This window comes from Melozone crissalis, unplaced genomic scaffold (genome assembly GCF_028551555.1).
Source record: "Melozone crissalis strain CALT ecotype California unplaced genomic scaffold, PUWL_Pcris_2 ptg000018l_1, whole genome shotgun sequence".
NCBI classification, from domain to species: Eukaryota; Metazoa; Chordata; class Aves; order Passeriformes; family Passerellidae; genus Melozone; species Melozone crissalis.
Genome location: NW_026535796.1, coordinates 18,505,433 through 18,532,781, shown reverse-complemented (window position 1 = coordinate 18,532,781; position 27,349 = coordinate 18,505,433). Strand labels below are relative to the sequence as shown.

Genomic DNA, 27,349 nt, shown 5'->3' with positions numbered 1-27,349 from the left:
AGTTCATTTTCTAGAGCAAAAGTTTGTCCATTAGGCAGTGTCCCACTTGCATAAAGATGTGGAGGGCTGGATGACTCTTATGGTCCCAGGTTTGTGTCCCATTTAGTGCCCTGGGGAAGGAGTTCGTCCTGGTCAGAGCAAACTAGCTGGGCACACAGAGAGGTGGATTTGCATAGAAGGCTGCAATGAACCTTGACTGATGTCTTGTCTTTTCTTTTCCTCAGGGAGACAAGCTCCAGTGAGACAACTGAATTCTTGTAGCAGCTGCTGGACCTCAAGGCCTCATCTGTCTGATTGCAGGATTCCCTCCTCACCAAGCAACTGAGGGGACTTGGCAGGAGAGGACACTGCATTTAGACACTCCTAAACTGGCCTTGGGTTCAGCTCCTCCCCTTCCCCATCATCCCCATTAGTGCTGATCTCTCTGAGGGGAGTCACAGGACTGCCAGAACCAGCAGTAACTGTCTGGAGAAGCCCTGAGACTCCCTTTTCTCTGGCCTTACCTCCTGCTTAAATGAGCACTACCCTATGGATGTGGGCTCACCTTGGAGAGGAGGGAGATCAGGGGAAGCCCATAAACTATTCAGCTCGCTCCCCAAAGCCTCCAGACCAAGGGGGCTGTCCACACATATGTAGCTCTTGGCTACATCAGATGCACCTGAAGGAGAGAGAAAGTGCTGGATTGACTGTTCTGCCCGAGGGTTTTAGGAGTGGGTGATGCTGGTGCTGGAGAGATGGCTCTGGAGAGTTTGAGCTCCTTCCTTGCCCTCCATATGTTAGTATATTTCTGCTTCCATTGAGAGAAAACCTAGTTCTTCCTTGCTCTAGTTTTCTTTTGATGGACATGCCTACATAACTTCAACACCAACTATCTGCAAAGATCTGCACACAAACGGAGTAGGGGAGAGAGATCCCAGACAGATAAATCGCCATAAAAATTAGCCAGCAGCTTCTGGGTAACCAGAGCTCTGAAAGAGAACAATTTTCCCTCATAATCCACTTCTCCCCACCCTTAGCACCCCTGTTTTGGCAGGGGTGGTATTTTTCTTTCTGTTCCCAGCTTGGGCCCCACAGTGCAGTGCTAGCCAGGTCAGTGGTCTTCTCACTTTCCATTCTGCAAGCCTTCCCCTTTGAGAGTGAGTGAGAAAAATACATTCCCATAACCCAATCCCTATCCCAGCTCTCCATCCCTGAATCTGCTTCATGCCTAATTGGGGTCTTCTTAGGAATCACCAAGGAGAGCTCTACAACCCATTGGAGGGCTGTCAGATTAGCCAGCATTCCCCTCACATCCTCTGTGTGCACAATAGTGTTGTGAAAGCCACTGAGGACATACTGGCATTTCTGGAGACAGGTACATCTGTCAGGAAAGAGGTGGTATGTTGGAATTGGCCAGGGTCACCAAAGACATTTTTAGATCTCTTCTTTCTAAATGCTGACAGCAAAGATAGCAAACTCTTGCCATACCACCTCTCAGGCCAGCCTTGCCAAGTTTGGTGTTGAAGTGACATCATCTCAAGCCTATGCCATTCTCTTTAGCACCCAGGCACCCATTTCTGACCCTTCTTCCTCTCCAGCAGAAGTCCTGCGAAAAGGCAGAAGTGTCTCCTCGCTCCATTCCCTCAGCTGCCATTTGATGGAAGGACAATGTGGGACACGAGTGTCGGAGATCTGGGATGTGGCAGGTTGCCCCATGTGTAACACGGAGTCCCTGTGCACTCTGCCAGGTCTCACAGCAGGCTCCTCTTCTGCTTGTTTCTCATCAAGCACCCTCGACTCACTCTGCACTGCCCCAGCCTCTCCTCTTCCCCCCAGACTGGGAGTGGAGAAGGCTTCCTTTAGAGGAAGGATGGGATGGCTCTTGTTCAAGGACTTAGAGGTGAGGGAAGAGCCCTCACATCCTTCTTTTCTCCCTATTGAAAATTGGTTTTGCCCTTCCAAGTCATTTAGGAAAATTTGGACACAGCTGGCTGCAATTGTGCATGCGTGGCCAGTGGGGTGAGGAAGAGGAAGGCTTTCAGCATTGCTCTGCTCTCCCCACAGGACCCACTGGTCATCAGATACCACTGCATTCCCCATTCTGCACCTCCACCCCAGCACAAAGAACCACTGCCGGGTCCAAGCACACCCTCCCCACCCCAACACTTCCACTGAGCATGTCCCCGTGCCTCCCACTCCCCACCGTTGTACAGAGATCAAGAGCAGAACTCGTTTGTACATAATGAAACTTATTTTGTATTATTGCCAATCCCTTAAGATATTGTATTTTGGAGACTCTGAGATCCTATTTTCAGTATTGTATTTTATTAAGAATTAGTGCGGGCTTGGCATCTATGAACTTCTTTCTTGTAGCAGCTCACTTTCCACTTATACTCCAGCAGCTGCTTCTTCCCTCTTAGTTTTTTTGTGGTTTTTGTTTTGTTTTGTTTTCAAGCCACTCTTTTTCCTCCTTCTATCACTTGCTCTGCATTTGCTTTATGAAGCAAAATAAAAATAAAATAAAAAGATGCAGCATCAGCCCTGGGTTGACAGGTGCTTTCATTGAAGCATGGTAGTCACACCAGCCCACATCACAGCTCTTAACCTCCTGCTCCCTCTCCTGTTCCCTGGCCGTGTGCAAAATTGGTTCAGTACTGGGACTTCATGCTCCATGTCAGGGGCTAGAAACAAACTTGCATGTTTTATTTCCAGCAGCACTGTCATTGTCATTTCTTCTGCAGTTCTGAACAAGTCAGAACTCTTCTGCCTCAGTTTCTTTCCCCCCCTCGAAACACCACTATCATCTTCTTGGAAGGAGTAAGATCATGGAAGAAAGTACATGAGAAGCAAAGAGCTACTTCAATGAAGAGGCTGTGCAGGGGTCTGTACAACAAAGACATAGCTCATAGCATGATGTCCTGTCCTGTCTGAAAAAATACCTAAATCTTTTCATTAACTGTAAAAGCAGAGCAACTGCACTCAAATGGGAAATGACCTGGGTCCTGGCTGTCAGCCTGTACCTCTGACAGTCCATTTATACTTGCAAAAATGAATAGATGTTGTGTGAAACACAAAGTAACTGAGGGTCTAGAAAACAAATTTTCATTTTCTAGCAAGCTTCAAGCGGGTTCATTAGAATTTGGTCATTGAAGCAACTCCTTGGAGTCAGCCCTCCATGTCTGGAAGGCAGCCTAAGCAGGAGTGACTTTGAAAGATGCTATAAGGTGTCTTTATCTCCCACCTCTGGCTGGGCAGGTACAGCAGGACTGTGCCACAGCAGAATGTAGGGCTTGGGGCTTACATAGGTCTCTTTCTGCAGATTATAATTTCTTTGTGGAGAGGAGTAAAGCTATTGCCTTGCTGTTTTGACCAAGCTGGCTGTTGAACAGCGTCTGGGAGAGATAGGAGCTCTCTTTTCTGAGCCAGGTCTGTACTGCCAAGAGGGAGTTTGATGTGTGATCCATGGCAGGTTAGTTTGACATGGGTTTGCAGACCTATGCAGAGCTCCCTTCCCCCTGCCCACCCACCAATGCAAGGAAATGCCTGATCTTGCCCTGCAGTTTCTTCCTGAGCCAGAACTAGTTGTGAGTTGAGAATCTGATGTTTTCCCTGCAGCACCTCATCCAAAAGCAGCCTCCTAACCCTGTGTCAGTATGATGCACTTTCCTCCACCATGGGGTGGGGCTGCTCCCTGCACTCATCAGATTTCATCCAGAGGAAGGGCTCAGCCTGTTTTTGCTCAGCCCTGTGAAACTTCACACAGCTCTTTGGGAATTGCCTTCCAGGGAGATTTTGGCCTGCACCCTTCATAGACACTCCAAAACAGGTGCAAGAGGGAAGCTCTTAAAAGGATGAGTTCTCAGGCTTTGGCTCCGTTAACACAGCCAGACCAATCAGAACCCTTCCATGAGGAGAAAATTTCCCTTCATCTTGACAAATCCTCCTAATTCTGCAGTCTACCAGAAATCTCTGAGCTGCTCAAAGCAGACACATTAGGATCTTTTGATCCCCGCTATGCCTCCCAAAATGCACCAGTCAATCACACCTACCAATTTGACTACGGCAACTAATTAGAGCAGATTGAGAGAATTAGCAGAGCAACAGTCACCTTCTTTACAAGTCACCTTCAGCCTCACTCAGTTGTGTTTGGTCTGCTCCAAGTGCCCAGCTGAGCTCTGCCACAGCAAGCTGGGCTTCCGCCCACTCAGGGTCACATTTCTCAGAAGCCTCTGCACTGTCAATTCATACAAGCCCTGAACAAAAAAATGCAAACAGAACATGGACTTTGTTTTTCAGAGACAAATTATTCCCAATTGTTCTGTTACCAGGACAATTAAAAACAACAAAAAAGATCAAATACTAAGTTTTTTTTGCTTGCTGCTGCCAAAAGGGTTACTGGCAGTGCATGGCAGCAGCCTGGTGGGTATATTTTGTTTGTTTCAGAAGACATGGGCAGTTAGGGCTCTCAGGAGAGTATCCATGCTCTCTAAGCCTGGCATGATCCCTCTTGCTGTTCCCTCTTGGGATTTGTGCTAGGGAGTTGCCTCATATATCCATCAAGGGATAAACATGCTTTGGTCCTGCTACCAGGCAAGAAGCCCGGGCTTTTGGACACCTTCTGGGGAAAATGGGGCAGTTGCACCGCCTCACATCCCCCAGGTGCTTTTGGGGCTTGTCAACAGTGATAGCGCCTGGATGGACACTGACCTGACCTGCCTCAACAAATCTGTGTTGATTTTCTGATCTGGTGGCTGAAATGGGGCTTTAGAGGTGAGCAGGATGGAGGTTTTTCTTGTGCCCAGGGAAGGTGACTGTACCTTCACAGAGCTTTACTCACTAGAAATACTACTTCCTAGAAAGCTCATGTCCTGCCTATGCCTGCAAAACCAAGGATGGGATCTGTATGGTAAATACCAATATGCCTTTGCACTGTCCCACGTGCCCACGCAGAAGGAAATCTGAGCACAGGAGAGACACACTCCTGTATGTCCTCCAGGTACGAGGGTAAGCACCAGGTAAGCAGGTGACTTGGCTCAGCTGAAGGGTGCCAGGAGGACAGGACTGACCCAATCCTACTGTCCAGCCCCAGCGTCCTCAGGCAGCACCTGCCTGCTCTTCCCAAGTCTTCAGGGAGCTCCAAGTGAAGGGTGATCCCATTCACGAGAGAAGCAGAATCAGGTGGGCAGAGAGAGATGCAGATGCCTGTGCAATCCATTACGTCACCTCATGCAGGCATATCCTGGGATGTCTCCTCCAGACAAACACAATCTGGCCTGCCCTGCCTGTGTGACAGCTATATAACCTGGCATGTGGGTAGAAAGTTAGAAATCCCCTGTTGGCAGCTTCTCCCCACAGAGAGGGTTTCTGTAGAGCAAGATCAGGCCCCTTGGGAATGCAAGAGGCACTTACTGTCCAGGCCTTTACTCTGACTTGACCAAAGGTGCTGTTAGTTCAGGGCTCTGCTCTGCCTGGCTCAGGGGTCTCCTGTTCCTGCAATAAGGGCCTCTGCTTCCCACCCTGAAGCTCCTTTCCTATGGCATTGACACAAACACCAGTGAGAAATGCTCTGCCTTCCTTCCTACCTGGAAGCCTCGACCCTGCTCTCACCCAACTTCCTATTTGTCTCCATCCCTGACTGGTCATCCACTTCCTCAGCCTGGTGGCCACAAACTTCTTTAACCATAAAGGACAAGACAGATGTTTCCCAAAATTCCCTGGGAGCAAGAGGGAGCTGGCATTTTGCATCCCCTGTAGCTCCTCTGGGTAGCCCATCTTTGTCCTGCCCTGACAGCCCAGCTGGCACAGATGAAGGTGACTCCCATATTCCATGGCAACAGAGGGTCCCTAGGCCAGGAAGAGCCCAGGGCAGAAGAGAAACATCTCACTGTGGGTGGTGAGAAGAACAGGCGCCACTGGGCACCTGCTGCTTCTCCCTTTCCACAGCCTGCTCCCAGCCTCTGTGGGCAGCAGGAGGACATGGAGCAGGGCCATGCATCCATGCAGGGAGTGCTGACAAGCTCCCAAGCAGGTCTGTGTCCCTGCAAGGGAGGATGAAGCTGCTTCCCCAGGGCCAGCTGTGCTTGTGCAGTGCTGCTGGGGGAGGGCTCACCCCGCAGTGCTTCAGCTTTCAAGGAGAACAAAACCCCTGTGGGGGCTGGAGGGGCTGAGTCACACAGTGAGGAGGGTGGGGGCCCCCTGCCAGTCACGATTCTGTGGAGGAGTGGGTTTGGGGGCTGTTGTACCCCTGAGAGAAACAAATCCCCCAGAAGTACAGCCAGAGAGAGATGTCATTGTGACTTTAAGGGCCAGAAAAAGGTTCAGTAACTTGAACTGGAGGTGCCAGTGGGCTGTGGTTACCAGGAAAAGACACAGCACTTCCTCAGCCCATGCTGCTTCCCAGGTTGGGGTGAAAAGTGGCGTGGGAACATGCTGTTCCACAGCACCCTGCAGCAGAGGTGCCACAAGGCCATATGGAGGTAATGAAGAGTGCTGGCACAAGGGATGAGATGCTCCTGATGACTTCCATGGTGATACAACAGAGCAGGTTGAGGACAGGTTCCTGCTCCCATCATGCCAGACTTTCATGGGAAAACACTGGGATTAGAGGTGACTGCAATGTGCTCTTTGTGTGATAGATGATTGTAGGACCTTGCCATGACGCAGGGGATGGCTCTTATAGACAGGAACTTTGAATTTTCCAGGGCCTAGCAGGTAAAGGCACAGCATGTGAATCTGGGACAGAACAAACCAGGCACATATGGGAGCTTTGTAGGAATCTCTTATCCCAGCTGACAGGTGGGCTTGGACTCGGGCACAAAGTCCAGCCACAGCCCAGGACAAATAAATGATGCAACTTTTCTGATGTATATGGGCAGAGAACAGAAGGTCATTTCTACCTCTGGATGCCAAGATTGGAGAAAAATTGACTTGAATAAGGAAAAATCAGGAATAAAGTAGCCTTCGAAGTGGCAAGGACCTGAGTGAGCCAACTGGAAAGACAGAGGCCATGCTACAGCATTACCTCTGCTCAGATGGGTACCACTGTCCACAGCTGGGGACCCTGTCCCTGAACAGATGTCATCCATGGTGGATGATTGGATACAACAGCAGGTACTTTGCTCTGCTGGGGGTGCTGCTGTCATGCAGTTTTCCAGGCTACCTGACTTCACCTGACAGCAGGTCTGGTTAAGACAAGTGACCGAGACCCAGCTCCCTGAGCAGCCCTTGCAGGCAGGCAGGTGCTAGCTGGACTGCAGGCAGAGAGGGGCAGCTGAGTTGCCACCCTCCTGTGCCTTCCCAGACTCTGAAGAGTTAAGTGCCAGTTTCAAGTGTCTCTAAGGTGACACCAGGCTGCCTGCTGGATGCAGCTCCCCGCAGCCCCCTCCCCACGCACACAGCACACACTCATGCTCACTTTCTGCTTTGTCTTTTGAGAGCTGCTCCAGGCTTTGTACACAGCACTTTCCTCACTGCCTACCTTTCCCTGCTGCTCCCGCTCAACTGCTGCCGCTGGGGACAGTGACGGATGTGTGTGGCTCCAGAGGGACCTTGCAAAAGGCAATCCAAGCTCTTTTTCACTCATTTGCAAGCATTGCTATCCCTGGACTGTGCTTCTTCAGTGAACGCTGTGTTCCCCACTGCTCTCACAGTGGCAGCACCTCCGAGGAGCAGCACCAGCATCTCCGGGTGTGTGTCAGACATTCCTCTGCTTCAGAGTGGCAGGGCAGTAGAGACGGCAAGAGGCTGAGCTGCTGCGTCTGAGCTATTCAAGCTGCTATCAAGAGGCCAGTAAATACCACCACAAAAAGCTGGACACTGTTTTTTTCTCGTGCTTGTGCTCCCTCAGGGAGCTAAGCTTTGCTGGGATTGTCCCACGGCTCTGGAGAGGCGAAGCAGAGCAGCATTGTGGGACCCTGTGGGACAAGACCAGTCTGCCCAAGAAGTTCTGAGGGCAAACTGGGACTCCTTGCCTAGAGAGACACCTCACTCCAGCATGGCTGAAGGTGCCGGGAGCTGGAGAGACTTCTCCCCTGCCAGGAATGATGCTGAGCTGGCCAGGGGAGCCACAGGAAACTTCCAGGGAGCAGCAGATACAGAGAGCACTGGACGAGAACAACACTTGGGCCTCCGCAGCATGGATCCAGCTTGGGAGGAGATGCGAGGGGCAGTGGCCGTGGCAGAGGTGGAGGAGCAGTTCCTGCACTTGGCCATCAGAAAGCAGGTCTCCTACAGGTAGGAAAAGCCTGGGTCTCCAAGTCAGGGATGCACTTGGGCACTGGGGTGGCCTGTCACTGAGGCATCTCCCCCCCATGGGGTCAGAGTTGGCTTTTTTCACCAACTACCAGCACATTCCAGAAATCACCTCAGCACAGAGACAAGGCAACCAGTTAGTCCAGTCCCTCCCATTGCATGCAACAGCTCCCTCTGCAGTGGCAGTCTCATTATCACCTTTGCAGATCCTCTTATTTTCCTTCTATCCAACTCCCCCGTCCCATCCTGGGACTGTGATGCCTCCTAGGCAGTGATCTGGGCTTTTTGAGAGTACCTTGCAGCAAGGGGAGATCTGTCCTAGCTTTTGGTGTGACTCTTCTGTTGCAACTCCTGTGCTTTCCCACCCCTGCTATCACCAAGCAAAGCTGACAGAGGTAAAGAGTGGTTCTCATAGCTCTCACGGGGCTTATGGGAGCCACTGCCTGGTGATACCCAGGTGAGCTCCTGTTCCCAACTCCAGCCATAGTGCCTGAAATGCTGCTTGGGTCAGTATATCCAGGACTTCAGCTCCATTCTTCTGTCACAACAAATAAGGTCTGGCGTTCTACCCCGTCCTTTCTTTTGCTAGAAGGGTGTTTGAGACCTTCTATGATTTACTACTCCCCATCTTTGCAGAATGGCTCTCAGGTGTAAGTGAGGAGAAATCCTTTGACCCTGCACATGCCCAGACTAGACATGAGCATTGCAGGACTGATCCTGGACTGCTGTGAGAGTCTGGGACTGAGAGGAGGAGCTGCCTTCTTACCACTCTCCAGATTTGGCTTGGCACAGAGTTGTCTGTGTCCTTCTGAGCTCCATGTTACCATGTCATGCCACCCTCAGCAAGTGCCACATAGTTTACAAGTAGGTGGAAATCTGACATGGAGGTCCACTGCCATGGCAGACAGAGGCTGGATGAGCTGTCCCGCCCCTGGTCTGGGCCTTGGGGACCCTGGGGTGCAGAGCTCTGCCAGGGGGAAGATTTTGGGTAGGAGCTGTTGGTCACCCCCCGCCTGCACTCCCACATATCCAGCAGCCTTTTTTTCCCCCTTGCAAGGGCTTCAGTGCAAGCTGTGAGCAAATTGCTCTCTAATACTACAGTAATGGGAACTAATGGGAAAACTTATTAGTGCCTGCAGAGCAGGAGGGGCCTCGAAGCTGACTCATTCCCAGCACTTGTTATTCGTGTGGTGGGTGGCAAGCAGAAGCCAGGGTGGCAGAGACCTCCCCAGGTACCCAGCGTCCCTAAGCCTTGACATGAGCTGGGACAACACGAGTCCTCCTGGTTCTCATTCTGTACCCAGGGCTGCTCACTGGGGCACCAGACAGAGCTGGGAGGGTCTCTGCCCTGATGGCACAGAGGATGAAGAATTACTGTGCCAAGCAGAGCAGGATTTTCTCCTCTTAGCTGTCTTCTCCAGATGCGCACAGTGCATTTTGTGAACAGATTAGCCAGCTGCAATTTTCCAGCCTCCCCAGGGCAGGAAGGGACATATTGCAACCTAAATTTTCAGCCTGAATTTGTTCTAGAATTATCCAAGGTCGCTAGGGTTTTATACACCCTGTCCATCCCACTCCAGCCACCACAAGCAAGTGGCTCAGTTGACATGCTCCAGCCTGTGCTGCCCTTACACAAAGCCCCTCTGTTCTACACAACCCTCACAAGGGGTCTCTTTGCAAGGGACTTTGCCCTGTCCAATGCAGGCTTTGCAGAAGGGAGGATTTTGAGAGGTGGGAGGGAATGCTGCAGCAACCTGCACACCAGGAGCAAAGGAAGAAATGGTGCTTGGGACGAGCTGCTTCCTCCACCCTGTGTTTTGGATGGCCAAGCAAAGGGAGGGAGAAATGGGAGAGGAAGTGTCTGGGGGTGGACATCTGCTTCTTCCCTCCTGCGACACCCATGTAGTTTTGGGTCTGGCTGCTTCCTCAGGCACGTCAGGTGGTGATAGAACTGTTACCCAGAGGTGGGCTAACCTTCCATCATGTGCCCCTCCTGCAGCATGGAAAGTCCTAGGGGACCGACAGAAATCCCCTTGCTGTGCTGTCTAGCTCTGGAGACACTGAATCCTGGTACAGAGTTTGGAGGATGGGCTGTGGGCATCACAATTATCCTCAATGTCAGCTGAAGGTTGGAGGTCCCAGTCCCCTTGCTGCCAACCTACCTGCTCCTGCTGGGACCCATTAGTCATCACAAGGGGCAGGTGGCATAAGCTGCTATATAAAGCTTTTGAAATGAGCAGAAATGATATTAATCCCATGGAAATAAAGCTCCTTCCATAAATAGCTGCCACAGTATATGGAGGTGCCTTGAGCGGGTGGAAGAGAGCTCAGCACTCAGGTTATATTTAGGGCTTTGAGTAACAGTTTCGTGCCAAACTTATTAATTATGCTGGCTTGTGTACCAGATTTCCACATTCTGGGACAATTTGCCCAGTAGGGAGGTCCTCTGCAATGCCAGAAGGACCCAATGCCCTCTGTTACCACGGCAAACCCAGAGCAAACACAAGGGTTGTGTGTCTAAATCCCCAGTCACTTTGGCCAAAGGGAGTCCAAAGTCACCACCTGCTTGCCTTGAGTGTCTCCACTAAGGTTTTGTGGTGGGGCAGGATCATCTGTAGCTCCCAGAGTGGGATAGCTCCAGTGGCAATAGGGCACGCTAGAGGCTGGCAGAACTTTGCTGTAGGGAAAGCTGACCTGGAGCCAGAGAGGCCTGGGACAGGTGGTGGCAGGTCACAGCAGCACCCTGCAACCCCTCTTGAGCATTTGTGGGCTCCCTCTCCATTTCGTCATTGCTTTCAGGGTGATGCTTGCAGCAGTAGTCTTTGTCACTGTCACTGCACCCAGCAACCCAGCCCCGAGGGGTGTTTACCCAGAAAGGAAACCACAAGCCCACAAGCGCACAAAAGCTCCTGTACGAGCTCTCTGCAGGCTCTGCCAGGTCGTGCTCTTCGGCTCTCAGTCACGTTCAGAGGTAGCGCCCAGACCAGCCCACGCACCAGAGGGCTCCACACAGCCATCTCTGGCAGCGGGAAGAGGGGGTCCTGTGTCCCTCCGTGCCCCCCAGCCAGCTCCCGTCCCTGCTAGGGACATGTGAGACACCTCGGCTGTTCAGTGTGGTCCCCGGCTGGCAGATAGGACGCGGCTAATGCAACTCACAGGCTGTTCTGTGCCAGGGAGCTAAATATAACCCGCAGAGTGGAGCAGAGGGGGCTGCTTTGTAATGTAAATAGCAAGGGAGCTTGGTCACAGAGCAGGCAGGCCAGAGGGGAGAGCTGGCAGGAGCTGCTGGAGAGAGGGAGGTAGGAGCCCTGAGCAGCCCAGGGGAAGATGGTTGCAACTCTCTCCTGTCTTCCCTTCCTTTTGTCTTCAGATCTGGACTCTGGATGTTTGTGAAGTCTCAGAACAGCCTGGGCAGTCCAGGGGCTGAGGAAGAAGGAAAGGAGAGCCTCCACTGTCAGCACAGAGAGAGAGACAGAGAGGCGATCTCCTTCCTCCAAGTCCTGCCTGCTGGCCTTTTAATCGTGTTAGCCCTGCTCTGCAGAGCAGCATAATCAAATTCCCATTCGTTTCCAGCAAGCCAAGCCTGCTCCACTCTGACAGAAGCATCTGTCTCCACATGCCTCTGTGCAGCAGGGGAGAGGAGATGGGGGGCAGAGCCAGAGGGAAGGGCTAGAAATGAGCAGGTGGCTCCTCACAGACTTTGGTCAGGGGTGACAAGTGTCTCACTCTCCCCTGCCCTGACTCCTTAGAACCAGGGACAAGCTCTGCTGGGCCCCACTGTCAGACACAGGCTGTAGTGCATGGCGCAGGGGTGGGATGGGGTTGGAGCTGGCATCACCCTGTGCTTGGAGCACAGCGCTGGTGTGTGTTCACTCTCATTCTGGCTCTCATTCTGGATGTTCCTATGTGCAAGGCAGTGGTGAACTGGATATGGGACTGTGTGTAACAAGAGAGAAAAACATCCAAAGAAGCAATTTTGGAGAAACATTGAGTTTGTGGGTACAGCCTGGCTGTGTAGGGGCATACCTGTAGCATGACAGAGAGGGATGGCATAATGCAGCTCCAAGCCCTTTCTTAAACCAGGCATACTCCCTGCTTTAAACTGACCCAAGGCCCTGCTGCTGCCAGAGGGGATGATCCTGCCCTTCCTCCTGCTGTGGTTTTTCCACATCAGGCAAGCCTGGTCAGCTCTCTGAGGCAGCAGGACACAGCTTCTCTCCCCTGTTTGTCCCCACAACCACAGTTTCAGCCTTGCACGTGGTGTAGGTGTGCTGGGGGACCATGGGGTGGGACTCCCTGAGTAGGCCAGCAGGGAGGTTTTTAGGGGCACTAACCAGGATTAGGGGCAATTCCAACCTTGATCCAAACACTGGTGTGTGGGGAGAGCTGGGATCCCTGAACCAAGAGCCATCTCTTCCCCTGGACCACTCCCTCCCTTATCTGATCCCTGTTCACAATGAATCCCACAGGCAGGTATCCTGCTGAGTTTGGCTGAAGCAGGCAGCTTAATCCTTTCAGTACCAGGGTGCTGCACAAACTAGCATGAAGACAAGGGTGCCAGTTCACAGTAACACCCAGCACAGTGATCCCCATCCCTCTCCTGTGCTGCCTACAGAGAAGCCTGTACAGGAGGGTCTGTCTCCTCTGGTCTCCTGACCAAGAACAGCCAGGAATGGGATTTCTAGGGGTTCCTCCACAGTTTTGAACCAAGCCCAAGGGACAGAACTGTGAAAAGACACATGCACACAGCACACAGAAGATGGTGAAGGACTCAGGGCAGGGTATGTTTCTTCTCCAACAGCCCCACCAAGCCCCAATACTCCTGATGCTCCTGGGTAAGACTAGACACCAACACCACAAGACAGTGCATGAAACATGAAAGGGAGATGTCTGCAGGCAAGGGGAAAATGCAACTAACCTATCATGGCATGCAAAGCAGCAGGGATGATGAAACCTTTCCACAACAACAAAACTCTCCCCTCCCTGATCTGTGAGCTGGAGTTAGGCATCCAGGTCCTGCCTTTTCCTCTCTCGGCACAGTAATTAATGCAGTGGGTTGTGCTCGGTTTCAGAGCTTGCCTGGTGAGATCAAGGTCTGTCAATGTTTTTTTTTTTTCCTTTCAATGATGGAGTTTAAAGCAAGACCATGTGCCCCTTTAGAAATGCCATCTGCGCAGGCTGCCAGGACCAGCTTTGCTTGCTTGCTTTTCTCTGGCCCACAGAAGCTGACCACAGATCCTCTTGGTGATCTGAAGCTTTCTTGGAGCCAGAGCACACCAAGCAGCATCTGGTTGTGAAGAGTTGGGGTTTTTGGAGGTGGGGACAGGTCAGGCCTGCAGGCTTAGGCTGTGCCACCCCAGACTAGGGGATGGACGATGAATGTCAGGCTGTTTCTCCATTTTTGGAGGCTGGTCGGGAGCCTCCTACATGCTTCTACTTTTCACACTGCCCATTCCTAGTTTACCAAAGCATTTTTTCAATGAACTCCAGTGCAGATTGAGCAGATGCTGGAGGTTGTTTTCAGGCCTGCCACACAGGGAGGACATATACACCCAGTAGTTGTGAGTGCTGTGGTACCCTGCAGGGTAAGGACGTGCATGGCCCAGGGTGGGTGGCAGGAGGACAGCCCCACTGCTATGGCCTTGGTGTGCATGGTGGTGCTGGGGCAGCTTTGGAGAGGGGGCTGTCTCAGGTCTGGGGGCATTCAAAGAACCACCCAGCAGGGGAGGTGCGGCTCCTCGGCGCGCAGCCCAGCGTGCCAGGACGTGCTCCCGCTTGCTGAGGGTGCGCACGAGGCTTCCCTGGAGACGACCCAGCAGAGGACGTGGCCAGCGCCGTGGGAAGAAGGCCGCGCAGCCGGCTGCAATGACAGCCGCCCTCACACTTCCAGGAAGTGCAGAGAGGAACCAGGTGGAGGTTGCAAACAAAGCCGGGCCCCGGCCGGCGGCGGAGCACTGCCAGGGACCTGCCCTCGGGATGACTCCGGAAAGCGGCTGCTGGGGGAGGAAGAGCGAGAGTGAACCCCGGGCTGGCTAAGCACATCAGCTCATGCTGCGGCAGATGTGGCGGCATCGCTCCTGGGACGTTCCCCAGAGCCCTCCGGGGGACGTCGACATAAGGTACCCACCGAGCTGGGCTCCGCTCCCTTCCTCTTATTGTGGGGGGTTAAGGTGCTGTGGCGAGTGCTGACAGCCCGTGATTTGGGGGCTGGGGGAAAGGCTTCCTGTGCTCGCCCAGCGCCTTGCCCGCAATCCCCTCCTCTTCTCTTAGTGCCTGGGCTTGCGCACACAACCTCCCAGCTAGGATGTCAGAGGGCCGCGCGAGCGGTTTTGACGCCAAGCCCGTGAGCACAGCGGGTCAGCCCGGCTTTGCCTGAGCTGTCGGTTTCAGGGAAACTGGCAGGTGTGTCCCCATTCCCACCAGCCCTCCTGGACACAGCTGGTGTTTGAGTCTGCCAGTGGGACCTGACCCAGGGCGCTAAGGGTCGGCAGGAGCAGCGGGCAGTGGGCAGCCAGGCCCCCACAGCCCCGGCTTTCAGCCTGGCTCCACACCCTTGGGAAGCGGGGAAGCTGTCATTGCGGCCGGCACATTTTCCATGCAAAGGAGGGCTGGAAGAGCTGCTCTGTGCCTAGACTGGCAGCCATGGCGAGCAGGCCAGCCCCTGCCCCTGTCGCTGCCCGCTGAGCCAGCGGCGTCGCTGGGCTCAGGGAGAAGCGGAGCAGTCGCTCGCCGGGCTGGGTAAGAGCCTCGGTGCTGGCCTCGGCGACAAGGCCGGCGGTGGCTCCCGGTCCCAGGAGAGGGCGGTGGCGGCGGCGGCAGGACTGTTGGCTCCGTCCCCTCCGTCCGGCGGTGAACAATGGGAGGCGGAGGTGGAGGCAGGGGGAGGCTCTGCTTCTGCCGCCGAACCTCTTCCGAGCGCGAGGCGGCGGCGGGGCTGACACGCGGCTTCCTGAGGCGGCGGCGCCGGGCGCGGGGCCACGGGACGGGCTCCCCCGATCCCCGCGCTCGGCAGGCGGCGCTGGCGGCGCGGCCGCCGGTGCCACCGGTGAGCGCCGCACTTCCTGCCCGCCTGCCCGTGGCCCCGGTGGGGCGGGAGCCTGAGCCGGCCGCGCCCCCCCGCCCGCCCCCGGTGCCCTCCTCTGGCTCGGAACCACGGTGGCGGCGGTGCCGAGCCCTGAGCTCGGCCATGCAGGCGGCTCGGCCCCCGCCGTCCGGCGGTTCGCCCTCCGCCGCCTCCTCTGACACAGCCGCCGCCACAGCCGACTCCTCCGGAGCGTCAGGCAGCGCCGAGCCCGAGTGGGGGCCGCCGCCGCCGCCTCCGCTGGGCCGCCGCCACAGCAACAAGCGCTTCACTGGCCTCAAGCTCTTCGGGCGCAGGTGAGCACCGGGCGGGGCGGGCAGCGGGACGGCGGGTCCCGCCGGGCGGGCGAGCTCGGGGTGGTGTCTGCGCCGCTGCCCCAGCACCTGGCGGCGGAGCGGGGCCGGAGGGAGCTAGGCTCCCGGGCAAGGGCTGGCTGTAGGCGGCTGGAGCATCCGGAACGGAGGCGGCGGAGCATCGGCTCCCAAAGAGCCTCCTCCCGCTGAGCCGTCAGCAGCCGCCTCACCAGGCCCGGTCGGGGGGTTCGCCCTGGCTGAGCGCAGCCGCAGGGGGATACGAGACAGGGTGTGAGGATGGAGCGGGGCGAGTTTGCTTTTCCCTCCTTTCAAGCTCTTGGCACGAGTGATGGGAAGTTGGGGAGCATTGCCCTCGCTGCGTGCGCTGTCGTCCCCGTGGAATCGGAGCCTCGTCTCTTGGGCATTCGGTTCCACCCGCCCTGAACTGCCTGTCTCCATCCCCGCATGCCTGTCCCGTGCTTCGCCTGCGACACTGGCAGTCCTGCCGCGCCGGCGGGTGGCTGTGCTTGTCCCATGCTGCCGGCTGGGATCCCGGCTTCTCATGCGTCTGTCCCAGAGCCAGCTGGGCTCCTTGTGCCTCCCTTAGCCTCTCTGTTGGCCTCGTGGGGATTTGGACCGTGTAAGCGAAGTATCTCGAAGCGTAGCCTGGTACCTCTGCTATCTGGAGGTCTTTGAAAACACTGAATAACTGAGGTCTGAAGGAACCACTGGAGATTGCCTGGTCCACACTGCTGTCTTAAAGCAGGGTCGAGTTTGATCAAGCTATTGATGTTGAGTTTTGAGTGTTGCCAGGGTGTAGAGAACACAACTTACATGGACACCCACTCCCGTGCTTCAGCTACTCAGGATTTTTTTTCCTCTAATAACAATTAAGTTTCCATTGTTGCAGCCTGTGCCTGGTCTCTTTCAGTTGTCACTGTGCACGCCTGGGCTGCATCTGACCCAATCTTCTCTGTACTTTCCCATCGGGTTGCTGGACGTAGTAATAACATTCCCCCTCAAACCTGTCTGCAGGCCAAACTCCCCCCCTTATCTCATATTCTCCTTGTACTTGGTAATTCTTGCCCCCAGCCATGTTGGTGGCCCTGTGACAAACTTTCTACGTCTCACGGGTATTTTTGGTATATGGGAGCAGTTGAAGCAGGATGCAGTGCCGCCAGAGTGGTATCACACGTGCTGAATGGAGGGGAAAGGCTCCAATTTCAACCTCCACATCCAAGCCAGACCTGGGAGTGGATGGCTTGCAAGGTCACTCCACCACAGAGCGGTGTTCTCTGCTCTGGTTTCAGAGCTGTCAGCAATGGCTGCCTTGAGCTCTTGGCAATCTCTGGCCTGTTCCAAACACTGTGTCGCATCTCTCTCTGAGTCCCAGGGCTTCAGGCTGCTGTTACTGCAATGTAGATCAGAGCCAAGGGGAAGTTCTCCACATGTGAACAACCTTTGGCAGTGTGGACACATGGGGAGAGGCAAAGTGGAATGGCAGGAGGAGCTGAAGGAGGCCAGTAGGCCTGCCAAGACTGGAAGTGGCCACGGGGTTGTTTAGTGCATTCTTGCCCTTCTGCTGCTGATGGAGGGACCCAGTTCCCCCTGGTTCAGGGTGATGAATGCAGCACCCAGAGCTGCAGGGTAGTGAGGAGAGATTCCCATGGACCTTTGAGACTGAAGGGGCTCCCACACACACCAGTGGGAGGTAAACTTGATGGGAAGTCATGCAGGATAATTGGCTGCACGCCACTGAATTCATGCCCACCTGAGCGTTGGAGCAGAGGATGGCATGAAGTTTCTTCTCCTCCTCTGAGGGGATTAAGAGGGAAGGTTGTGCTACGCTTCCTTTTGTCAATAAGTACAGCCAGCCCCTACCCACCAAATGCTTTCCAACAGTGAGGAAATTTGTACCCCCTTCTACTCTGAGCTTTACCCAGAGCCATATGTGGCTGGGAAACAGGTCTGGAGGAAGCTTAGGTAATTGGGAGGAATTTGCTCACTGGCACGAGTGGAGAGCCCTAGCTTCAAGGAGAGAATTTTCCTGAGGTGGACACCCTGTGCTGGACTCTGCCTGTAGCAATATTGGGAGACATGGCCGAGGGAGGCAAGGATCTGCAAAATGGCAAGAGAGCCTGTCCTGTCTCCAGGGCACGTGAGCCCTCAGGGGGTTTGAAGCAACAGAAAGGTGAGCCCCCAAGCTCTGGCCTCCTGTGGTATGGTACATTAGTCCCATGTTTTGCAAGCAGGCTTATTTCTGTACCTTGTAATTGCCTTACAGGAGGGTGGAGTAATTGGCTCTAGAGCTGACAGAGACAAGTGCACAATACATGCATCCGGCCCGTGGATGGGTAATTCTTTTAATTGGGCTGATAAAGAGATTGGGGCTGATCAGATAAGAGGTGGTTAGGATTAAATTGCCTTTCTAGGTGCCCTGTTTCTGGTGCTATGAGTGAACTGCAGTTTACCCTTTCCAGGGAGGAATTGGGGAAGGAGTGTAAGTGCTGGGGATGATGCCTGTTTCTTGCTCATCCCTGTGCCAGTGAAGTGGGATGCCAGTGAAATGGATCTTCCCTGTAGGCTTCAGAGCTTCTGTAACAAATCCCACTTCAAAGGAACTTTGTGTAATGGCTGGTGCGATAGCATAAGCAGGGCTGTAGCCACCAGTGGGGCAGCTGGCAGATGGTAGTCCAGCAGAGCACAAGACCAAGTTTTTGGCTGTGACCCTTTGGCAGATCTTGTGCTGGAGCCTGCAGGTGAGCCTGGGGGTGCCTGCCACTGCCCCAGGAAAGGTTTGTGGGTGGCACAGCCTGTGGGTAAACGGCACTCAAGAAACTGAGCCGAGCACCCGCCTACATCTTTCTGGGACGTCACTTGTCACTTCTTTCTTGCAGCTTGATGCTTACACCAATGTGAAAGCTGAGAATGATGTACCAGTGGGACAGCAGCCCAGCCTTCTCCATCCCTGCTATGTGGGGGTGCCCTATGTGCTGTCCCTTGCACCCACTTTCCCAGGTGCAGGTGCAGTAGAGAGGCTGTGCAGTGGGGTAAGCCGCAGGTGCCCTGCAGGAAGACCAGATGGTAGTGAGGAGCCTGAAGTTTGTGCTCTGCAGGCTGGCGGGCTGAGAGCAGTGTTTCCCTTGGGACAAGGTTTTTCACAAAGCACCTTGCTGCCAGCTAGCTGTTGAGCAATCATCTTCCTACTTCTCTTCCATGCATGCAGATTTTGTATGCCTCAAGCTCTGAAACCCTCCAGCCTCTGCTCCCCGTTCTGCTCAGAGGTGATGGCTGGGTAGCTTTGGCTGGGCCCGGGCAAGTGTCACTTGTGGGAATCCCCAGCTGTCCCCTGCAGTGACACTTGGGCTTGTTTTCAGGGCAGATGGGATGTGCCGAGAGAGTTGTTTCCGCTGCTGAGTTTGCTCTGATCTCTGCTCAGGGACTTTTTTTTCTCAGCGGGGGAAAAATAAAGCCCTGGGTACACTGAGCAGCCATACCTGTTGGCAGCCAATGCAGCCTTGCAGCAGAGCCAGGCTGGGACAGCTGCCAGCTCACAGTGGGGCTGCGGGATAGGTCAGGGAAGGATCAGCATAGGGGGTCTGACTGCTTCCAGAGGCTGAGGTCCTCCGTGGTGTGGACCTGCCACTTGCCTTGTATCTCCAGTCTCAAGCACCCACTGGCAGCTCCCCAAGATCATAGCAGGGACTGCTACACTGACATGTGCCTGCTCAGAGAGGGTGTCAAGACCTTTAATTATAGCATCATAGAACGGTTTAGGTTGGAAGGGACTTTAAAGATCATCCAGTTCCAACCCCCCCACTATGGGCAGGGACACCTTCCACTAATCTTCTTAGGGGTTGGAGCATCCTTTCCAGGAAACACTGTAATCTCCTCAAGGGGCTGAAAGGAGGGAGGATGAGGGACTGTTTCCCTCCTTTGAACAAAAACAATAGGAAGAGAGTCAGGCCCTGGGATTGGAGCCGGGTCTTTGCAAGGATACAGTGTTGACAGGGGAGAGGCAGAGCTGTGGGTGGTATGAGCAGGGGGAGTTTGAGAGCTCTTTGATTGTGTGAGTTCTCCTGGGGACTAAGGAGGTGCTGGTAAAGGCAGGCCAGCCCTCTGCAATGAGGGCAATGCTCCAACAAAGCAACCTGAGCTCTGACAGGTGATGGGAGACACAGTGTAGGATTTCCTTCACTCATCATCATGCAGTGCCTGGGGAGCAGACAATCTCCCCAGAGACTGGGCAAAGCCTCTAAATTTAATTTGCAGGTCTGCTCTTAGTGGAGCTCTATTTTCTTTTCCCCAGGTGACTCTGTGAGCTGAAGCTCCTGAGTTATCTCTTAGCCATGCATTCGCTTGTTTGCTGGTTCTTTTAAACCAGTGCTGACTTTGAGATGCTGAGTTCAAGAGTAGAGGAAGGACTGCAGGCTAAGATTCCTTGGCCCTTGGGCCCACAAACAATCTGGTTTTGGAAGAGATGGAGTACTGGCAGGAGGTGAATGGCTTCTGCTGGAGAATTTTGGAGGAAGAGACTCTGGTGCAGATCTGGCTTGGCAACGCAGGCTGGACGTGGAAATAGGGGAAACCTGTCCTGCTGGTTCTTGAGTTGGCACCAGGCTCTGGGGATAATAAGTGGCTCTGTCTTTGCAATTCTGAGTTCAAGAGCTTTCTCTATGACAGCTCTCCAGTAATACAAAAGTATACTCTGTGCTTCTGTTGCAACCTGCAGATCCAGCAGCAGCTGCAGTCTGTGTTTGGGAGCTGGGAGGCTTTCTTTTTCTCCCCATCAGGACGCCGGGTGGAGGGTGAAGCTCTGCCAAGGCAAGCAGTGAGGCTGCGCTGGCCAGGCCGGAGCCCAGCAGGGATGGAGTCCTGTTCACACCAGACGTATGTGTTAGACCCAGTGCTGCTCTCCTCCTGCCTGCAGTTTAGGGGTTGGCGCCTTAGGGTGCTAATTCTGTACTTAACTGTGAGCTCTGCCCCCAGGGGAAGCTCTTCCTCATTGCGCCAGGATGAGGAGCTGAGAGGATCTCTTCCCACTCCATGCTGTCCCAGACAGTAGGAGTTAATGGGCCTCCTGTCTCAGCCCTGCCTGCTGGGCAGGTTGCGCTCTCTGGGTTAGGCTGTCAGTTCCAGTTTCTACCTGTGACCATTGCTCCCATGCGTGGAAATAGCCTGGTTGAGCTTTGCCCGGCTGACGGCTGTCAGCCCTTGCCAGTGGTTCAGGGAACCACTGGGGAAATGAGCTGAACATGCCCCATCTCAGAGAAGCCCTGCCCAGCTGTGAGAATTGGAGACCTGTCTCTGGGGGGACTGCAGGATGCTGCTCAAGCTGTGTGTGCAGGGTGGCTGGTACATGGCATTGGTGGGAAAGCCCCACTCCGGGAGCAGAAGGAGGTCTGGCTGGAGGTAGTCCCATCCTTGGGCTGCTGCCCTGTCCTCTATGTGCCCCATGTTAGTGGGAGATTCCTTTGGTGTGTCTCACGGGCTGTTGCTGGCTCCTTGACATTATTGCAAGATGCCAGCTTGTGGCAGGCTCTAGTCCCAGCCACACATGGGGACACCCATCCAGGGTGTGAAAATCCCACCCAGCACCAATGGGCAAGAGCTTAGTGTTTGCCTTTTTCCCAGCTCCACTTAGCCAGTCTTCCTTTCCCTGCTTCCCAGCAGCATCTCATCTCTTTGCAGGGCTGGAGCAGCCCTGGCTCCAGCACATGCTATGGCTTTGAAGAAAGTCATGTGCCCCAGCTGGCTGGCCCAGGAATTCAGGGCAACTAACATAGAGCCTTCTTGCAGGTTTTCCCCTCGTTTTGGTGCAGCTTGGCTTCCACAGGAAACGTGTGTGCCAAACAGCCTGTCCCTCACTTGCCATTGTCAGCCCAGGTGTGGATCCAGCGCCAGAGAGCAGGAGGACTCCTTGCTGCCTGCTCCCCACTGGCTGTGGAGGGCCCCACCTCCAGTGTAGGGCAGGACTCCCCAACGGGATGAGGATAGAGAATCGCGGGGTAGAAGTACATAAGATGGCTTGCAGCCTCCTCTTGAGCTCCCAGCCTCTGGCTGTGGCCTGTAGCCATCCAAGAGAGGGAGCAGGGGGCAATGCAGATGGCCATGTGCCACCCCTCTGTGTGAAAGTTCCCACTTGGTCTGATTATCTGTACATTGTCCTGCCTCGCTACCCTGGCTCTGGCCAGGAGCCTCGCCGACCCAGGGCTAAGCCTCTTACTGCCCAAGCTTGAGGTCACCACAGAAGAGGACATCGCGTGGGGCACTCTGGCAGCTAGCACATGGCAGCTGCCACTGCTGAGGTGTGGCAGGAGGTGGGGTGGGTGTTCTCTGCAGAGATTTTGCTCCAGTGTAAGGCTGGCAGTTGGCAGGATGATGAAGGTACAGGGCTGCTGTCTTGTGAGAGCTGCCAGGATGCATGGAAGGAGGTATCCTGCTCCCCAGTTCAGCTCCTGGCAGGGTTGCAGGTCGGCATGGGGCCGGGAGATTCTCCAGCAGAGGCTGAGGATTCCTCACCTGGGTTCAGACAATGTTACCCACCCACAAGTTTTCTTGTTTGAATGAGTGAGGAAGCAGATGTGGTGGAGGTGAGTGTCAGAGGGATCCCAAGAATGACACTTCCCATCTGCACTGGGTCACCAAAAGCTTTGCTACCCAGCCCCTGGCTGGTGGTAGTCAGGCCTCCTAAGGATTGGTGCCCGTGCACGAGGGCCGGAGAGTTGGGAACAGGTGAACTGCTCTGCCCTGCCCAAACAATGCTTCTCTGTGCAAGGCATGGAGAGTGCCTTCATGATTTATTTTAAATTCAAATCCATGCATGGACTCAGCAGTCAAGGTGAAAGAAGGCAGCCAGGAACCAGGCCAGCACAGGAAAGGATGAAGGGAAGCAGGGCTCTCTTTCTGTGCCAGCCTGGCGCTGGTCCCTGAGTTGTGTGCTCTCTTGCAGCTGCCTGGGCTGGAGGTGGGCAGTTGGCAGGGTCTGAACTGGGCTGGGTTAGCATCCCAGACGCAGGAGTGTGGTGCTTCATGTTTGCTGACTGGCTCTTTAGGGAAAAATGGTGTTGCTGACTCCAGCTTCATGGGCATGTTGCCTGCATTGACCTCCATGGCGGACAGCATGGGTGGTGGCACAGGTGCCATTGGAGCCCCTGGGATCTGCATGTGCCAAGGCAAGGGAAGAGCAAGTGGTGGAGAGATGGCACTGGGGCGGGGGAGGATAGTGCTGTGTGCTGAGCAGCCAGGTGTGTTCATGGCTTGCTGACCACTCTCTTTGTGTCCCTAGACTCCACCTGCCCCACAAAGGTGTCTTCCCTTGTCTCCAGGGCAGCCAGCCCAGCCGATGGGGATCCAGGAGGATAAAGCACCGGCCAGCGGTGTATAAGTATGTGGTATTTTTATTGGCTTGCACAGGCTGCGCAGTCCCAGCAGCTGCTGCAACATTTCTTTTGAAAAGCTCTCCTCCCACCCACATCTCACCCCACTTCACCCTCTTGTGTCAGTACTAACCAAGGCCACTGAAAGCTGGGCTGCTTGCCTTATGCCTGTGTCACTGTCTTTGTTCTAGAGGGCAGTTTGCTACTGGACTTTGATCAACTAACATGGCAGCTTCTGTTTTGCTGGAGTTTGGATTGAAGGTCAGTTGAGCTCTTCCTCCTCTATGTCCTAGCCAGTGTGGGCATGAGCATCTAGACCCAGTGCATGCTGAATGCTTGGAAGACCTAAGGTGACAGCACTGAGGGTGGTTTAGCTAAATGACTAAATTAAATAATAATAAATAATAAAATTTAGCTGAAACAATCTGAAGTTCATTAAGGCTATGACTGCCAGAAACGGTGGAAAAACAGGGCCTGGGAGACAATCACCATGGCTGGGATGTAGTTGCTGTGTGGGAGCCGGTTCCTAGGTTAGCCATGGTGTTGGGACTAGCCATTACCTCCGTCACAAGTGCTCCTGAGGAGATGTGGAGGTAGGGACAAGTCCTGGGTTCCATTCCTGGGAATGGAAGGCTCCCTATGCCTTGGTCTTTGTAGAGCAGCACATCAGCCTGGTCAGGATTTGGCTACACGTGTGTGAGTGCCGCAGTGGAAGACCCTTACTGCTCCTCCTGGCTTCTGCTACACGGTTTCTCTGCATGGCATCCTGGGCTTTACTGAATTTGCCACTCGGTCTCTTGTTTGTCTGATGTTGTAGACACAAAAATCTTGTCCCAGGGCTGCTTGGGAGTCCTGTGGTTGGAGATATTGGGAACAAGAGGCCGTGTGGCCAGTTAGTGCTCTTCAGAGGGGAGGCAGATGGGTTTTGGAGAGGTCCAGACAGCCGTGGGTTGAACACCAGAGGGCACGGTTGCTCTTCAGAGCTCTGGTGCTCTACTGTGCAACTCCAGCCCTTTCCCTGCGGCTGACTTCAGCTGGGTGTTGTGACATGTCCCTTCTGCAGGGTTGCTGGCCTTGACTCATCCCTCCTGGTTTTGCTTTCCTCCCTTCTGCAAGAAAGGGATTGGCAAAGCATCTGCATAGAGCTTTTTTTATGCTGCTGTGGCTGAAGTGGCTGGTGAGCTTGATGGTTTAAACTGGTCAGCTGCTGCCATGGGCTGGCTGATGCTCAGAGGCAAGCGTCCAGGCAAGGCAGCTGTCAGCCGACTCCCCACTGCACAGGCTTGCGTGTCCTGGTACCACAAGAGCCTCATAATGGCAGCCACCCAACTTCTGCACCTGGAGTCTGGGTCACTCCTCCCACACAGCAAGTCTCTGGAGCACCCAGTGTCTCTGTGGGCATGAGAGGAGGAGCCGAGAAACTCAGGAAGCAGGGCAAGGCAGCCCTGTGTTACTGCTGTGTGCTAAAATGCTGGTCCGTTCCAGGAAGGGGGAGAGTGGGCTGCTCTCTGCATGGGCATTGCTTCTTCCCCTCTCTGAAGGATGATGGGAGAAAAAAGCCCATCAGTGATTCTGGCAGATGTGGGGATGTTAAGATGAAAGAAGAAAAGGAAGCACATAAGACCAGATATGCTGAGGGCATTTAGAACAAAAAGGGTGGAGGAGAAAAAACCCCAACTTTTCCTCCTGCCCTCCCATTTGTTGCAATGGGACAAGCTGACATTCAGCAAAGCCAATAGTAGATTTAACATTGTTAAAAGGAGTTACTTCAATTTTGATGTGAAGTGTGGGAGAAAAAGACTTAGTCACTTGCTGCCATGAGGTGAAAAAGTGAAACCAAAGGTTAGACATGATATCACTACCAGGGGGACAGTTAACAAATGCCACTTGTGTGGCATGTCAGCATGTGCTTTGCTTAGTCACAGGGTCATGATGAAGGCTTGGGAGGTGTCTTTCCTGTCTCAGGCTTTGTGGTGTAAAGAGATCTCTGGGGACTGGGTTTCTCAGGGATGATGAGCAGTTCTCCCCCTTGCAGACAACTGCAGGGGCTGCCACTTGTGATGTGGTTTCAGGTGCGTGGGACCAGGGTCTCCTCACATGGAAAGTCTTGCTCAGGGCTGCGTGGGCCTGGGGAGCCTCTTGGCCTGGGGCAATGGTTTCTGCTTGAACACAGCAGACTGAAACCTGTGACAGCAGCATTGGGAGCTGCTGGTCTCCATCACAACCCATTCAGCTGTCTGCATGTTAACAGGCTGAGGGCTTACGAAGTCGCGGGAGTAGGAGGAGAATGGCAGCAAGGTTTGCATGACTGAACTTGAGGAGAGGGTTCTTAGGCTTCCTGCTCCTGCTGCCTCCAAGGACTTGAGGGATTAATGCCCTGATCTCTTGGTGGTCACATTTACTTGAAAGGGATTTTGGGGCCACCTGGAATCCACTGTGGTCACCCTTCCATGGCGTTTCTATGGGAAAAAATGGCTGTTTCCGTTTGTCAGTCTAGGTCCTGCCAGCCCAGGAAGGAGATAGGATTGTGGTGACTGTGAGGAGCAGCAAGTGGTATCATCAGGAGTCTCTGCTAAGCATAGACCACAGAGGACAGGAAGAGCAGGGTGGGCATGGGGCAGTTGGAGACAAGCTGGAAGCTTGAACCCTCCCTGGAAGTGTTCAAAGGCCAGGTTGGATGGACTCTGACAAACCTGGTCAAGTGGAAGGTGTTCCTGACTATGATATTGGGGGTGAAATGAGATGCCCTTTAAAGTCTCTTCCAATCCAAATCATTCTGTGATTCTGTGCTAAGCTTCCTTGGCTGGAGGTGGGACCGCACATATCTCTTATCAGGCTGCTTTGCTCTGAATTATTAACTACTTGCAGCACATTTTTAATTTTCTCTTTGATAAAACATCCTGCCAGTCCCAATAAGTGAGTCTTAACAATGATGGACTGGGGCCTGTTCCTGGAGCCCCTTCTGCACCTGGCTGCTGCCCTGGGGCTGTGACGGTGCTGGGACCTGCTTGACCGCTAGAGGCAGCTGGCTCTTTCCAGCAGTGGGAAGGGAATTCTGAAGGATGTGTAGATACCCTTTGTAGGGAAGGAGGCAGAACTTTCCATCCTTCATCAGCTAACAGTTTTGAGGGCAGAGGGAACTGACCACGGTGAACACCTCCTGCCTGCCCTGGGTATCTCCAGCTCCCTTTCCTCTCTGGTGGTGTGATGGCTGAATGAAATCCTCAGCAGCTTTGGCAATGGACGTGTTCACTCACGTGTCCTCCCCACCCCTCTCTCTCACTGATTTACAAGGGCCACTTGCTCTTTCTTCCATGATGGATGATGACGACAGCAATGGTGGTAGCTCAGCCTTTGGGCCTGGCTACCCTCTATGAACAGCTTTCAAGACACCCATCGGGGAAGGCAGCTGCTGCCTTCACCACACTGGCTGCAGCCTCTGTGACATTTTGTTATGATTGTGTTACTGTCGTCCCGCTACAGGCCCCAAGGAGCACTGGGCACCGTCCAAACACACACGCATTCCTACACACAGAGGAGAAGAGCTGTCTAATTTTAGCCATGACATGTAGGCGAGGGGAAGGGGCAGGCAGGAGGGGGCAGGGTGTGAGAGACAATCTCAGCTGCAGTCACCCACACTGACTCACTCACTAAGGCCTGTGTGTGGCTATTGGCTCTCGTTGCCCGGGTAAATGACTGAAAAAACAATAGCTGGTGACGGCATCGTAGAGTGAGCTGGCCTTTGGCATGACCTTCCCTTCGTCTTTGCAAAGACTAAGGAGGAAATGGGTTTTGTGACCCCAAAAGTGAGATGGGTTGTGTTTGGCTGGGAGCAGATCCCTAGAGGCAGCTGGGGAATCCGGATAGTGGTGAAGCACGACGGGGAAGTCCCCAGCCTGGCTATGAGAGGTCCCATGGAGGGTTTTCACGATGAGGGAAGACACAAAGCTCCTGAGACATCTGTGGAGCCTGTGTGAACCAAAGACTAACTCAGAAGCAAGTTACCTCCTGTACATGTAGACAGGCTCTCCGTGGCAGGCGGCTTGACTCTCATCAGCCATGCAAACCCCTTTATCCAAGTTCCAAGGAGGCAGGAGAGAATCGCCACCTTGGCGCGTTCTCCCCGTGTCCTCCCGCTGCCGCTGCCAGGGAAGCTGCGCCGTCCCCGAGCTGCAGTTGAGTGTTTGGAGAGCAGCTGGTGCCGTGGGGACCCCTCTCTTTCCGGGCCCGCTGTGGTGCATGCGCCTGCGGCTGGGAGCGAGCCGGCCTCAGGGCCGCTCGGAGAGGAAGTGCAGTTGGCTATTTTAACGAGAGCAGCGCGGGGAGGAGCGGAGGGAGAAGCCAAGCACTCTCTCCAAACTAGGACT

At 54.2% G+C, this 27,349-nt stretch overlaps 2 protein-coding genes across 7 annotated transcripts in view; both read left to right on the top strand.

Annotated features, from left to right (window-relative positions):
* CREB3L1 (cAMP responsive element binding protein 3 like 1) overlaps positions 1 to 2,964 on the top strand; it is a 63,992-nt gene extending 61,028 nt beyond the window's left edge. For all 4 annotated transcript variants that reach the window (XM_054275440.1, XM_054275437.1, XM_054275439.1 and 1 more), the window contains exon 12: positions 225 to 2,964. In XM_054275440.1, coding sequence (XP_054131415.1) covers positions 225 to 261 — 37 coding nt within the window. In that variant the 3' untranslated portion in view covers positions 262 to 2,964. The remainder of the gene's footprint in view (positions 1 to 224) is intronic.
* Positions 2,965 to 7,363: 4,399 nt separating this feature from the next.
* DGKZ (diacylglycerol kinase zeta) overlaps positions 7,364 to 27,349 on the top strand; it is a 52,700-nt gene continuing 32,714 nt past the window's right edge. Inside the window, exon 1 of one of the 3 annotated variants that reach the window (XM_054276366.1) lies at positions 7,364 to 8,211. In XM_054276366.1, the coding sequence (XP_054132341.1) occupies positions 7,973 to 8,211 (239 nt within the window). In that variant the 5' untranslated portion in view covers positions 7,364 to 7,972. Of the gene's footprint in view, positions 8,212 to 15,415; positions 15,607 to 27,349 lie in introns of those variants that run through there. The other 2 variants (XM_054276365.1, XM_054276367.1) reach the window with 2 other exon arrangements.